The 15176-nt window shown below is 45.7% G+C and overlaps 1 protein-coding gene across 2 annotated transcripts; it reads left to right on the top strand.

The window, feature by feature from the left end:
- The first annotated feature begins 1546 nt into the window (after positions 1 to 1546).
- Positions 1547 to 11638, top strand: rem1 (RAS (RAD and GEM)-like GTP-binding 1). 2 transcript variants are annotated; one of them, XM_078947883.1, is made up of 6 exons: positions 1547 to 1684; positions 5239 to 5636; positions 7099 to 7181; positions 10072 to 10132; positions 10733 to 10937; positions 11016 to 11279. In XM_078947883.1, the coding sequence occupies exons 2-6, from the start codon at positions 5282 to 5284 to the stop codon at positions 11047 to 11049; spliced, it is 738 nt and encodes a 245-aa protein (XP_078804009.1). In that variant the 5' UTR covers positions 1547 to 1684; positions 5239 to 5281; the 3' UTR covers positions 11050 to 11279. The 2 variants fall into 2 exon arrangements, with proteins under 2 accessions (XP_078804009.1, XP_078804008.1); XM_078947882.1 differs by lacking the exon at positions 10072 to 10132 and having other exon boundaries at positions 11016 to 11638.
- Positions 11639 to 15176: the final 3538 nt, after the last annotated feature.

Genomic DNA, 15176 nt, shown 5'->3' with positions numbered 1-15176 from the left:
TTAAACATGAGTCTGGGAGTTACATTGAGAGTAACAGTCCTGAAACGCTGTTCCCAAAAAACCCAGCGAGCAGCAGCCTCTTCGTCACTGTAAGGCCTAAACTTTCTGATGCACAACAATCACTAACGGCGGACAGACATGTTCATCTGCAGCAGTTTGAAGACGTGGATCAACGTGTTTAAAGAAAGACGAGTATGTTGAGGACTTTGCCGACCCCATCCATTGACTGACTGACAAGGCGGGTCTAGTGGTCTGAGAGGTGTGCAGTAGTAAGACCCCTCCCCCTGTTGGTGGTTCTGGCCAATCCCTGACCCCAAACAGTCCTTTAATTTGGACACTGAAGCAGCCAATGTGGGGTAGGAGTCATGCTCACAAGTGAGAGGGTTGTGGACTATGACAGTCTCCGCCCAAGCTGGCTGGATAGAAAGTACTGCACCACAAAACATTAGCTGCTGGTTGTGGTTCTGGTAGTCCAGTGTTTCCAGCTTACCTGTCAGCCACCTCCACTCCAGCCTCACCTGGATGTTGAATTTCAGGCAGCCTGAGAACTACGGTGCTAACCCTAACCCCGACCATCACTCTTCACCCCCAAAGTGAAAGAGGCCTTTCAGCCGCTGTTTGACAACTCATCTCAGTCTTTAGCAGCCGAATTCAAAGAGTCCGGGACTAGCTTCTGCCTCTTGTACTTTGGGCCTACTGCCCTGCCGTTCAGGAGATCAGTCAGTCTACCCCAGCAGCCCCTAGGATCATAGGGGGACTCCAGACACCAGCGTTGGAGCCTGAGACCGGCATTGGCCCTGAACTGGAGTAACTGTGAGTGGGTGTGGCTGGTGCAACAGCTGGAGCTCATCAAAGGCAGCCCGAGGCCCCCAGGCCAGGTGAAGTGCCCCGTGAGGAAGTGGGGGCTGGCCCCCAAATGGACACATCACTGTCAATGACTTCGGAGGACCATGTACCAGATTTCTGGTGTGGTGCTCAACCAGTCAGCCAGTTGGGATGTTCGCGTATTGTAGTTGGAACCACGAGTCAGCGGGTTCCTCGCAGGACTTTAGGCACTGTTGGAAATTTCTCTACGTTTTGGCAAAAGGCCCCAAAAGTGGAATCTGCCTTCTCATGCTTCCACAGCGTCTAGCTGCTCAGCTGCTCAGGATGAAGAGGTAGCTATAAAAGTCCACCTCCTTACGACTGTTGCTCACTAAGTTGAGTTCAGCTCCAACCAATGCTACCTGTTAGCTGCTGCTGCCCATTTTCCAACCAAAACAGAAGCTTTCTTCTGCAGGGAGCAAATTCATAGTTTGGGGATGCTGAGGCTTTCTCTGCTCTCTGACTTTTATCTGATGATTTAGAGTAAAATCCGGTTTGATACAAACTGAAGTTCTGCGTTGGGATAAACTGTCTTCCAGGTCAAACAGGAAGTGACCAAATGTTTCCAACAGCAGTTTGCCCTCTATGCTGATTAAATACACACTCCTCCCAGATATCTGTTTCTCCTCTGCTGTCGCTCTGACACGCACACACACACACACACACACACACACACACACACACACACACACACACTCAGGGAGGGAGATAACTGTGATTCCACTGCTGAATTTTTAACGCTGTTGTGGAACTCTGTTCCAGCCGGGTTCAGTTTCACTGACAGGCTGTTTCTTCTCAGGTGGGATGGAAACTCTGGATGGTAAGAGCTTTTTCAAAAGCAAACCTCCTTATGTTTTTGGGTTTTATTTTGAAATTCCTTACATAATGTTTAATGACGGGGAAAGTTGGTGTCCATGGTACAGGCAGGCTTTACAGACGAGGACATGCAAACATGTCACACATATCTTTCCTAAACATTTAGCATATGGTCTCGTTTTTTCACATTTAAATTCTAACTTGTTACGCAGATAAACTAAATATTTAGCATTTACTGTATTCTGAGCGTTGAGTGACTCTCCTGTAAAGTGGATTCAAAAGCTTAAACTTGATGATATTTTCTGAAAACCCGATAAGAAATGAGCAGATCTGAAGTCCTGAGAGGGCGTTCTATTCGTCCTTCAGGGGAACTTTCCTGCTTCAGTGTTCACATTTTCACTAAGAGCAGAAGAAGAGAAAACAGAGTCTGTCACGTTTACACAGCCAGTGGAAGGCCATCACACCACGGCTCAGAAGGATTGCAGACTTAAAGCTGGACTCTTTTATTCTGTAGATTATTGTTGCAAACTGCATTCTCTTCTTTTTCATGTTGGTCCTGTTTCTCAGTTCATTCTTGGATCCGTAACGTCCGTCTGAGTTGAGTAAATGTGGACTAAAACACTGGAAACTGCTTTCAAACCCTCACTTATCTGATGTCACGACACAAAGCCCACAGTCGAACTGACCTCTTTTCTGTTCCTGTCCCAAAATGGGACACCAACATGGAGCACAGCTTTGACAGGACAAGAGGAAGATGGGCGGGACCTAGCAAACGTAAACAGGAAGCTCATTTCACACAGAAATGGACAGCATTTTGGTAGATTTGAAAACGTCAGTAGAAGAATAATCAGTTTTTGAATTTGTCTTTTAAAACTAAACAGACACAAAAAATCAAATACTCTGAGTTTAAGTAAATATTAAGACTTTATTAAAGTTGTGCTTCACTTTTTTACTGTCAATATTTGCACAGTAACCTCTGAACAACAGTGTTAAAGAATAAAGCTAATGTCACACGACTCTGGACTTTTGTGTTCCTTTGGAATTTTTAAGGTTTGCTCCACTTTTTTCTTCTACATTCATTTAGCGTTTTTTTTTCTCACACCTTTGCATCGATCATATTAGCCCTTGTGTTATCTTAGATGACCCCCACCTTCCATTGAGGTGTTCTCCCTACCATGACAAAGGTGGATAAAGGTGGAAAGATTTCATGTAATCCATGGACACCAGTGAAGATCACAAAAAAGGTTGAGCGCACTGTCTAGTGGGTCTAGATCAGTGTTTTTCAACCAGTCTGCCGCGGCACACTAGTGTGCCGTGGGAGATGGTCAAGTGTGCCGTGGGAAATTGCTCTCATTCACTGATCTAAAAACATTTCCCATCTCCATGATTTCAGCTCTGTGTTCATCCAAACAGGCCCTGATAAAACACTGAGGAGTTAGGAATATAAAAGATCGTAAAATACTTTTTCTTTGCGTTTATTTTATTTTATTAAAGACATTTTGATAAGAATGATGGTACCGCGATTCAGCTGCAGCTCCGGCTGTATTTGGGAAAAGTCCCGTCCCTTTGACTGTCTCCACCAATCATTCTTGGGGAGCTTAATCACACGTCATCAGTCTGACCAATCAGAAGTGGTTAAAGTCTTCACTTCCTTGTCCCGATTTAGCTCGTAAAGTCGCTCAGTTCTAACAAAAATACCAGCTAAAGCTCGTCTTTAGCGCTGTGGCTTTGCACAGAATCCGGTATCAGACCGTGGAACAAGTGAACAAAACAATGAAGCTCCGAAAACCGATCTCCGGCCGTTTTATGCACTACATCTCCCATGATGCATTGGGTTGTGAGAGTGACAGCGCACAAGGAGATCTGTCGTTAAACGTCTTGAAACCAATGAACACACTTCAAACTGTTTTTAAATCTTCTAACTTAACTTTTATTGAATCTTTTAGAGAAAAAAACAGCTGCAGTTTCCAGCTTTTTCTGACACAATTATCTCAAAAATGCATGTGAGATTGTGGAGGGACTGTAGATCAATACAGACTATGAGTTTCTCCTTTTTTTTTTAAATTTTTGTATGCTGGTGTGCCGCGGGATTTTTTTTAAGGTTAAAGTGTGCCGTGGCTCAGAAAAGGTTGAAAAACACTGGTCTAGATGACCCCACTGTCTAGTGGGTCTAGATGACCCAACTCCCAATGTTAAAGTGCCTAGGATAGAACAAGGGTTACAGGGCCTATATGATGCTATTCTTAAGCCTTAAGCCATTTTGTCCATGATAATATGTCACCTTTGGCACACACAAAAACACATTTTTTAGTAAATATAGGTTATTTTCCCACCCGGAACTAAGACATCTCGATCTCTTAGGCTCCGCCTTTCTCTCTTTGTGGGTGCTGCCCATTTTATGACATCATCCTAGAGCTGGCCTCGGCAGCGTTTCTCCCACGAAAACAAACAACATCTGAACTTTTGCAAAGATGGACGTTAATATTGTTCATAGAAAATGAAAGCATTTAGCCGATCACCGCTAGCTCCACGGAGACAGTATTCAAATCGTTGTCATTCAAGCAAAGATGAAAAAATGCAGTTTACATTTGTGATGTAGAATGGGCGGGGCCACAAGCTCCCTGCTATGAGCTCTCAGCAACAGGAAGGGGGATGGAGTCACTCCACGGCAACAGCCCCGCCCACAACTCAGAGGTGAATTTCTAATGAGCTCCTGCTGCTCTGCAGAAACTGTGTCCTAGAGAACGACACGTTTTTAGGTAAAAACAGCATCGTCATCATGAAAAGACGACCGGGAATGCTTTGGACAGATCCAAAGATGATCGGAGCGGGAATTCGGAGCAAAGATCAATTAAACATGGTTGGGTTCTTTTGCAGAGCAGGTCTCATGTCAGACCTTTGCTGTCGTTGACACCATGACCTTCAGAAGTCCACACGGAAACAATAGTTAGTCATAAGTTCAGTCCTCATCAGTTCTCAAACCTGCGGTCTGCATAGATGCTGCTCTTTGATTCAGGAAGTGAGAGTCATGTGGCCCACAGAGAAGGTGGTGGAAGCTTGATGATGTGGGCTGTTTTTACTGTTTAGGACAAAAGGTTCAGAAAACATGACGTCATGGAAAACAGAAAAATAGAAGGAACCTTGTATTTCCGTAACCCTTGTTCTATCCTAGGCACTTTACCATTGGGAGTGGGGTCATCTAGACCCACTAGACAGTGGGGTCATCTAGACCCACTAGACAGTGGGGTCATCTAGACCCACTAGACAGTGCTCTGAACCTTTTTTCTTCAATGATTTGTGATCTTCACTGGTGTCCATGGATTACATGAAATCTTTCCACCTTTATCACCTTTGTCATGGTAGGAGAACACGTCAATGTGAGGGTGGGGTCATCTGGACCCCATAGGATAGCACAAGGGTTAAATGATTAACTTCCACACTGAGTTAAGGTTTCCGTTGGTTCTTCTGCAGAATCATGTTTATGTTGCAGTCATTTTACACGCGTGTTTCTGTTTCTGACATCAGTCCCCGTTTTCTGAACTTGTTTTCCTGAACCAGACTCCTCACGTCCACTCTGACTGGAGGCCGTTGCCATGACAACATGAACCCCAACATAGAGAAGGAGCCCCTGCGACGCCGATGCAGCACCCCCACACCCCCCTTCTCCCATCATCTGCCCAGGACTTGGGACCCCCGCCTTTCTAGCTGCTCTCAGACAGACCCGGAGAACTTGAACGTTTGCCGCAGCCACCCCCCCCTGGGACAGTCAGCGTCCTACCACCCTGGAGACAAATCCCTGCACTACCGGGCCCAGTGGAGTTCGGACTCGGACTCGGACTCCCATAGTGACTCGGACTGCGTCTACAGAGTGGTGCTGCTGGGAGACCACGGCGTGGGGAAGACCAGCCTGGCTGGCATCTTTGCTGGAGTCACAGAGAGGGAGGAGCATCCTGGAGGTGGGAGTTTTCCTTCATGTCGTGTTTTTCACCACCGCTGGTCTCCAAATCCACAGACAGATTTAAACAGAAATGAAGAAAGTTATGATCACATTAAGAGTGAAAAATCCCAGCCAAGCAAATCCTTTTCTCCAGAATGCATTTGTTTTTGGCAGAAACGTTTTTCCAGCACGGATGTGAACGTCATCCTGAGGGAATCCAACACAACTTTAACCTTCTGACAGGAATCTGTGCATCTTTGTTGTGACATCACAACCAATCAGCTCTGGAGTCAGGTGGTTGCTGAATGACAGCCACAATCATTAAGCCGACTGATCCTTTGGTAGAGTGTGGGCGGAGTCAGCGTGTGCAGCTTCTGGTTCTTCACGTTGCTTTGGGAAACGTCCTCGTCTGATTTATAAACAGCAGATCTGCTTCCAGCTGTTTGCTTGTTTTTCCATTTGGGCAATTTCAGTTTACAGAATCTACAAAATACCATTTAGTAAGACAAATGGTATTTTTTGACACGTAAAAAGTAGAAAAGAAATCCTGTTATGTTTGTAATGACAGGAGGGAGTTTTGCTGCCGGTTGGTCTGTCATAACTTCAAGATTCAAGAGATTCAAGAAGATTTATTTGCCATTTTCAATGAAACAACGAAAATACGTTTGGAGCATCAACAGCAGCCACTCAGTTCAATTCACCAATAAATACCCAATAAATAATTAACCAAAGGGCAGCATCAGTACAAAAAGGAAGACAGCAAGGACTAAACATGAAAAGAACTATAAATGAGTAAATAAGACGTTAAACAAGACAGTCAGTGTACACAAGATCTTAAATTAGTAGCAGCAATGCAAAGTCCAGTTTCACAGTGTGCTCAGATGAGGAGATGGGGGAGATGGGGGGCAGTTGCTGGGAGGGACTGTTCAGCAGCCGTACAGCCTGTGGATGAAGCCTGTTGCTCAGTCTGGTTGTTCTGGCCTTCATAGACCGGCACCTCCTTCCTGAGGGCAGCAGGTGGAGGAGGTGGAGGCTGGATGGTGCTGGTCATGCAGGATGTTCTGGACTCTCTTTAGACAGCGGGTGGTGTAGAGGCTGCTCATCTCTGGGAGAGTGGTCCCAATGATTTCCCCCTCTGTTTTCACCCCCCGTTGGAGTCTGTTCTGATCAGCCTTTGTGCAGCTGGGAAACCACACCAGGAGACCAGATGTCAGAACTCTGCTGATGGCACAGCTGTAGAAGTTCACCATCAGCTGCCTGGAGATTTTAGCCGTCTTTAGTTTCCTCAGGTAGTACAGGCGTTGTTGGGCCTTGCCCACCACTGAGGCAGTGTGTGGACCCCATGATAAACTTCAGATAAACTTGTGTTTTTATGCTTTTGGTTCCTGTGACATTCATATTAGGTCTGGAAGTTCTGATCTGTTCCAAAGTCAGGTTTCACCTCAAAGTAAACGTGTCTTTTGTTTGGTTGTTTCCTCCAGATGACACCTACGAGCGGACGCTGACAGTGGACGGAGAGGACGCCACACTGGTTGTCATGGATACATGGCAGACTGATAAACTGGTACAGTGACACAGACGGGATGTTTGGGACCTTAAGTCTAGCAGACGCTAGTCGGAATGTTTTGTCCCGGGCAACAGCGGTTTGGTGGTTTTGCGTTCAGAAGGGATTTTGGACCTACAGAACCAAATCCACATCACCTGTTCTGGTTCTGCCTGTGGTTTCTAGGTACCTCTGACTGCTGTTGCAGAGAAATCCACTTCTTTGTCTTCTGGGTAAAAGAGTCGAGTTTTTACAGAAAAGGTTAAAGATGTCGTTACTTTGGTCATCTATGGCCTGCAGTCTTCCTCTGAGGGAGTCATGACTCTCTGCTTGTGATGGGCGTGGCCTGTTGCACGGCCTCATTTCAGTTGTGGGTTGGTTTCTTCATCTCCATTGTGGGAACTCGTTTGTTTCTTTTGGATTCTTTCTCTGAACGTCTTTGATGCTGTGAGTTTTCTTGTCTCCACACATTTTTCTTATGTGTTAAACTTACAGCCTGCCTCTGTTTACATGTAATTTACATGTAATTTACATGTAACGTACGTGTCTCGTGTCGTCCCAAACACAGCGATATTCATCAGAAATCCCAGTCTATCATGGAATAAAATGTGCTTCAGAACAGCGTTTTATCAGAATGACGATGAAACAGACGACGACAGTTTGGGGGCTTTAGGGTTAAATTTACTTGAAGTAACAAACCATCAAAACCATCAGGACAGCTGGAATGCTGCCTCTGTGGAACATTCTGCTGCCTGTCTGTCCAGCTCCTCCAGCCTCGCCGCCGCCGCTGTACTTCTTTCTTCTTATCAAAAGTTCTTCTTCACCGTTTTTCTTCTGGAAGGTTGGAGTCCTCGGCCTGCTGGATGGAACTGCTGCAAACATGGCGGTGTCCATCTGCCTTCGGTGAGCTGTTGGACCGCCGTCCATCTGTGTGCATCAATTCAATTCAATTCAATTCAATTTTATTTGTATAGCCCAAAATCACAACAACAGTCGTCTCGATGGGCTTCGAAGTAAAACATGAACTCAAAAGGATCACGAATACAAAGAGTTCAATAGGAAAATACTAAAATGAACTAACAAACTGACTAAGCTATACTGGCATCCCTGCCCTTAGACCCCCCTTCGCGGTAAGGAAAAACTCCCAAAAAAACTGGGGAGTCATCACCATGACTCCTTCGAGGAGCAGGAAGGCCTGAAAGGGCTAGTCTCTGGTCGTCATGGAAACCTGAGAAGCTTCATTTGTCTAGTTTATCGGTCCAGTCACAGATGGACAGATGGACCCCCAGCAGGATAGAGGTCAGATTTAAAGGTGGGGGTCCATCCTGCTTTTAGAGGATATGACGACTGCTGACCAGGGGCCTCATTTCTAAAGGTTGCGTACGCACAAAAGAAGGCGTACGCCACTCTCTACGCAATAATTGATATTTATAAAAAGCAAACTTGACGGGAAAATGTGCGGTCCTTCACGCTCTGACCCAGGCGGACGCACAAAAACGGGTGAAATGAGAAACAGCGACACCGTCGGCAGATGGAAGAAACACGTGAAAGTGAAAATGACAATACTGCCTCTCAGAAATAACATGAAGACTTCACAAAGCAAGTCTGACAATTAACAGCTACACCAACACCCGTTTGATCGATCAGCAGTGAAACAAACAAAGAAAATAAAACGAAAATTACAACAGAAATTCAAATGAACACTTATTTGCAGAAAGAAAAGTGAAATATGTTCTGCAATATTGGCATGTAGTGCAATTCATCCTCATAAATAATATAGTTAACAGACCGAAATAATGTACAAAACTGATATTCCCGTTAATGTGTCCGTCTGGCGGAGCAGATATAGGTGCGGACGGAGGACAGACTCACTAATTGTCCACTAGGGAAAGTTGTTTTCATAGTAAAACATTTCTTCATAAGCTACAGAATTATGGTATTCATGCATATGCCTTTAGTTTGTTTATTTTTGATAAAACAATGTATGGCGTATGTCTCAACCATTCAGAAAGCAACAAGAAATTACATTTGCTGATCAATTTCCCATTTCCACGTGGATTATTCCCGACATCTGTAGCTTGTCAGATGTAATTAAATGGAGGGAAATAAAATGCCCCATCACAATGCGTAATGACGCACAATGGCTGATCTGCCGCTCTTAGAAGATGTGGCAAATGGAAGAATTCAGAGTGAACGCATCTTTAGACAGCAAGGAGACTTGCTGGCAAACGAGGACGAGTGGCTTATGAGCCGGTTCAGACTTCCTCCAGCCGTCCTGTTGGACCTCTGCTGGCTTTTTATTTCGGCCACGGTCCGAGGTTGTGAGGCTACAGCATTTACGCCGTCTGCCACCGTTTGCCGCTCACGTGCCTTTTTGGCATTAGTAATGCCCACACTGTGCCCTCCAAACAACACTTTTCTCCTCTTTTCCACCTCGCCAACGATAACTTCTACTTCACATTGAGTGAAGTTACGTTTTTTTCATTTCCTCTCTGTGTTGCCATGATTTCTCAATCAATGAATATTCATTTGTGGGCGTTTCACGAACTATTTATGGGCAACTATGGGCGTGTCATGAAGCCGCTAAAGCTGCGCTGCATTTAGAATTGGTTGTGATTTATTAAGGGAAAGATGCGTAGGATGTGCGTGCGCACGGTTTTATAAATCCGAATATTTCTGTGCGTACGCACGTCCTATGTTTCATCCGTACGCCACTTCTGACGCAAATCCTACGCAAAGGTTAATTGCATTGGATTGGATGTTAGGTTAGATCATCATACGGGTTTCATGGCTGTCAAATTATAGTCTCTTACAGCGTTTTGCGGACGTGGGCTTTACGTTCTAAAAGAAAATCAGGTACGAGTAATTCTTATGTTGGCTCCCATTTCATTTCTTTCTCTCTCTCTTTCAGATAGTATGTTCCTCTAGTGGTTTCCACGAACGGCAGCGGCCCAACGGTCAATGGTGCCGGGGTAAACACATAACAGTCATACTAGAAAATGGAATGAAACACACCTCATCTTATTTACACACTGATTATACATTCACATCTTCTTCTTCTGGATGATCTTGGTGTTGGGGGTTTTTGTTACCCGAAAGTTTAAGAAAAAAAGAATTATCTCAAGGAATTGAACGGAGCCTTATGCCAAAATGAAGTTGTGAATGCCAACCTAAAGATGTTGTGAAATAAATATTCTTCTGCAAGAGTTGTCTGACTGAAATGAGGCCCCTGGAGTTTATGAGCTTCAAACTGCTACAGGAACCCCAACAAGTCCCACATGGTGCATCGACTTTTCTCATTTGACTTTATTCATTTAACCTTTTTTATCCAGGCAGGACAGATTTAGACAACTTTCTGGTCTGGAGAACGGCGAAATCTTTTGAGAAAGGTTACAAGAAGCGGAAACAAATTGACAGAAGAAAATGAACGAACGACAGAATAAAAATAGGAGCGGTGGGTTCTGGTCAGTCGGGTCGGGTTGGTCTGTCTGAGTCCGTTGTTATTCAGTTAGTGATCTCCATCATGAGAAAGGCATCCCCGCTGATGACCCCCCCTCTGTGTCTCCTAACAGGAGGGTGTGGGCACGGCCCACGACTGCTGCCTGAAGGTTGGGAGTGCTTACGTCATCGTCTACTCCGTCACAGACCGCTCCAGCTTCGACTCTGCCGCGGAGCTGCGCATCACCCTGAGGCGCGCCCGCCAGGCCGAAAACCTTCCCATCATCCTCGTGGGGAACAAGAGCGACCTGGTCCGGGCCCGAGAGGTGGCAGTGGAAGGTGGGTCAGCAGCAAGTTCAAGTGCATAGACGGTTAGCCGCCATCGTGTCTGTGCTGACGTGCCTGCATCTGCTGCAGAGGGCCGAGCGTGCGCCGTGGTCTTCGACTGTAAGTTCATTGAGACATCAGCATCCCTGCAGCACAACGTGGCCGAGCTGTTTGAGGGCGTGGTGCGGCAAATTCGCCTTCGCCGAGACAGCAGTGAAGTCACCAAGCGGAGGCTCTCAACCCACAAACGCAAAGAGAGTCTGACCCAGAAGGCTCGGCGGTTCTTGGACCGTTTGGTTGCACGTAACAACCAGCGCGTGGCGGTGAAGGTGCGGTCTAAAAGCTGCCACGACCTGGCTGTTCTTTAGAGCTCCTCTGTCCGCTGCGTGACTCATGTAGGATCTGAACTGTCAGACCACCAACAGCAGGCCCATCTCTATGCCGTTTTACTGTAATCCTGTGCCGGTTCTACCTTTTGGATCATTCAGCAGGAAGATCCCAGCTGGTGCAGAAGATTACTGAAAGGTTCATCATCTGTAGCTGAGGTCGGTGTTTGTCATTTGGTGACTAATTTCAGGTGGGAGCATGAAATAACATGTTCAGAAACAAACAGCCGCTGTGATATCAATGGATTTCTGTTTATTTATGAAGGAAAGTGATTCCGTCGCTGCAGGAAAGTGTTTCCCACCGCATCAATAAACCCTCAGAAAACATTTGTGGTTGATTCTACACTACATTTCCCATAAGTCTGTGCGCAGGCATGAGTTTCTGTTGTGAATTCTGTCACTAAAGCCTTTCTCACAGTCACACATGTTTTTACGACCAAGTTAATGTTTTCACGTCTGGGTCTGTGTGTGTGCATGTGTGTGTGTTTTATGTTGTACAACCTCCCATGGTTGCTGTATGGAGTGGGCCCTCCTGTCCTGTCCAACAGCTAGGCAAACAGATGAGAGCTGAGGGCCTCTTGTGTTGGACATATTTTACTTTAACAAGAGGGGTTATTAATCTTCAGACAAACCAAAGGTATGTCTGAATAAACCCCTTTTGTAATTGAGGCCAAACTTTATTAATTTCAACCATGTTTGAAAATCTTTGGAGTTGGACCGGACGGAAAAGGAAAGAGGGGAAGAAGAGAGAGGGACGTTAGAGAGAGGGGGGGGTAGGAGGGTGATCATAGAAGAGGGGGGTAAGGCCATGAAGCAGCATATAGCAACAAGTTTACTGGCTGTTTATCATTACGGAAAGGTTCAAATTTAGTACAAAAAGGGCGGGGCCTGTTCACACACACTCAAATATTATCAACACACCTGCTAGCTGCAAAAATGTCCACATGTCGACATGTACACAAAACAGATAGTGTTCACACGCATACTTATGCCTTTAAACCAACTAGTGTGAAATCTTTCAGTCATTCAATCATGCAAACTATTAGTGCAACGGTGAGCTAACACCTGTGCTCAGGTGAGTGTTTATGTTCTTCTAAAATGGATGGTGGAATGTGAAAAGAAGGAGGAGGAGCGCCCAGCCACCCCCACACCCAGACCCCCGCCGCAGCAGCAGCGGCAGCCGGAATTCCCCCAAAGCCACACGGGAACCGGCAGGGAACAACCGCCGCCCGGGCGACCAAGACCGCCACCCAGGCCAGGGCCAGCAGGACCGCCGCGAGGCCCCCAGAGCCAGAGAGCAGGGAGGCGCTGAGGGAAAGAGAGCGCCGCCCCAGCCCAGCCAGGAAAGCAGCCCCCCCGCCGCGCCGGAAGAGCCCAACGCAGGGCCCCACCGGAGAAGGACACCCATAGCCCCAGACGAGCACCCCACCACCACCCAGGAGTTCCGGGCATCCTCCCACCCCAACCCCAGGTACGAGCCAGGACCCCCCAAGGGAGACCGGCTCCGCACTCCAGGCACCCACCCACCCGGCCCACGGTTGGTCCAGGGAGGAGCAAGGCAGGGGCCCGCCGCCCCCGCCCAGGAGGGGGGAACCCCGGGGAAAAAAGGGTGGCCCACAAGGGGTGTTATAAATATGGCCCGACCAGGCTCGGCCATGTTGGAAGTTTGGCGGGGCCCAGCGCTCAGGGGGAAGGACCAGGACCCACCCCCCAGGGACACGAACACCCCCGGCTCAGGTGTAATATGAACCCCCCCACCGTGCGGAGAGAGCACCGCCGGGCCCAGGGGACACGGCCACCATCGCCAAGGGGCCCGCACCCCCCACCAGGGAGGGGGTAGGGGACAGATGGACCCAGGTCCCACCTTCCTTGCAAAATGTGTGTGCGTGTATGTGTGTTTGAGAGGGTGTGTGTGTGCATGGGTGTGTGTTTATGTTGGAATATATATATTGTGTTCACCACCTTGATAAGTTCCCTATGATTGTCTGTAGAATAGAATATGTTTGTGTCATCAGCAAATAATAGGAGTTTCATAAGCTTTGAAACATTGAATATATCATTTATGTAAATATTGAATAGCAGCGGGCCTAGAATTGATCCTTGTGGGACACCACAACTTATCTCTTTGGTTTCTGATGTATATTCATCAATCTTGACAAATTGTTTTCTTCCCATTAAATAGCTTTTGACCCAAGTTAGCGCTAGACCTCTTATCCCAGACACTTCCAGTTTGTCAAGTAGGATGTCATGATTGAGAGTGTCAAATGATTTTTTTAGGTCAATGTAAATTCCAGCTGCATATTTCTTTTTGTCCAGAACATTTGTGATTTCCTCCACAGCATCAATGATAGCCAATGAGGTGGATCTATTTTCTCTAAAACCATATTGGTTTTCATTTATAATGTTATGTTTTTCAATAAATAAAGCTAATTTATCATTGAATATTTTTTCTAAAATTTTTGAGAATTGTGGAAGAAGAGAAACAGGTCTATAGTTTGTAAATTGGTGTTTGTCTCCACTCTTATAGATGGGAATCACTTTGGCTATTTTCATTTGGTTTGGGAATCTCCCACTTCGTAATGATAAGTTACATAAGTATGTCAGAGGCTTAGATACACTATGAATGACTTTTTTCTCCACCTTCATATCTATATCCTCACAATGTTTTGAGTTTTTACTCTTGAAATTATTCACAATTGATATCAGCTCATTTTCGTTCACATCAGAGAGAAAGATTGAGTGTGGGATCCTTTCGATGGGTGGATTATTGTCTTTGCTAGCTTTGCATTTTGGAATTTCCGCTGCCTACTCTGGACCCACGTTTACAAAGTAGTTATTGAGACCGTTTGCTGCTTCATTGATGTCATAGCTTTGACCCTTCTCATCTGTAAAGTAATCTGGATAAGTTCGCTTTTTTGTCCCATTTTTAATGATGTTATTTAATATTTCCCAAACTCGCTTTACGTCGTATTTATCTTCATTCAGTAGATTATTGAAGTACACTTTTTTACTGTAACGTGTTATTTCAGTTAGTTTATTTTTATATGACTTATATCTTTGTTCAGTTTCTCTTGTCCTCTGTTTTTATAGAGGTTATTTTTCTTTTTACAAGCATTTTGTAGACCGGTGGTTAACCAAGGGCATTTGGCAAATTTGTTCTTGAATTTATAAATTGAAAAGTTCTTATTGTAAAGTGAGCTAAATATTTCTAAAAAACATTTATAAGCGATATCGACATCTTTCTCTCTGTCAGTAGCGGTTTTTGATATGGGTGATGTGGGCGGTCGCCCAGGGCGGCACTTCATAGGGGGCAGCATTTGCCGTGCCCGATGCGTAATGTAGTAAATACTATATTCAAAGAGGTAGCTTGAAGCTTTTAAGTTGAAATTACTTCAGTAGCCGACACTTAATGCTTTTATTTTGACACATCAGACTCTTAATAATGTCTTCCTCCTATTTCCTCTTCACACTTATGGTGCAAAAAAAAAAAAAAAAAAAAAAAAAGAATAACTCAGAGTGAAACAACGTAAAACAGTCACATGAAAAGGAATTAGGCAGAACAATCATCCGTGCTCAACCCAATTTTGACAAAAGCAGGCAATGGGGATTATTTCCCACAATTCTTTGCTCCGACACAGCAGACCCGACGCGCACGTGACCACCGCCCTCTGCTGCAAGACGCTTGCGGCCACACCTCTTTGCCGTAGTCTTTGGAACATAAGTAAAAAAACTCGAGAGGGGAGCACAACTCGCCGGTGGCTGGCTGAATCACACTAACAGGTGATTGGGAGTCTTTTTCTATCTGACAATCAACTCTGGGCCGCAGCTGCGCCTCCCGTCATAGAGACGGAGCCGCGTGTGTCAG

Source organism: Oryzias latipes, chromosome 5 (genome assembly GCF_053564925.1).
Source record: "Oryzias latipes strain Hd-rR chromosome 5, Olatipes_Hd-rR_3.1".
Lineage (NCBI taxonomy): Eukaryota > Metazoa > Chordata > Actinopteri > Beloniformes > Adrianichthyidae > Oryzias > Oryzias latipes.
This window is presented reverse-complemented; position numbering and strand designations above follow the sequence as displayed.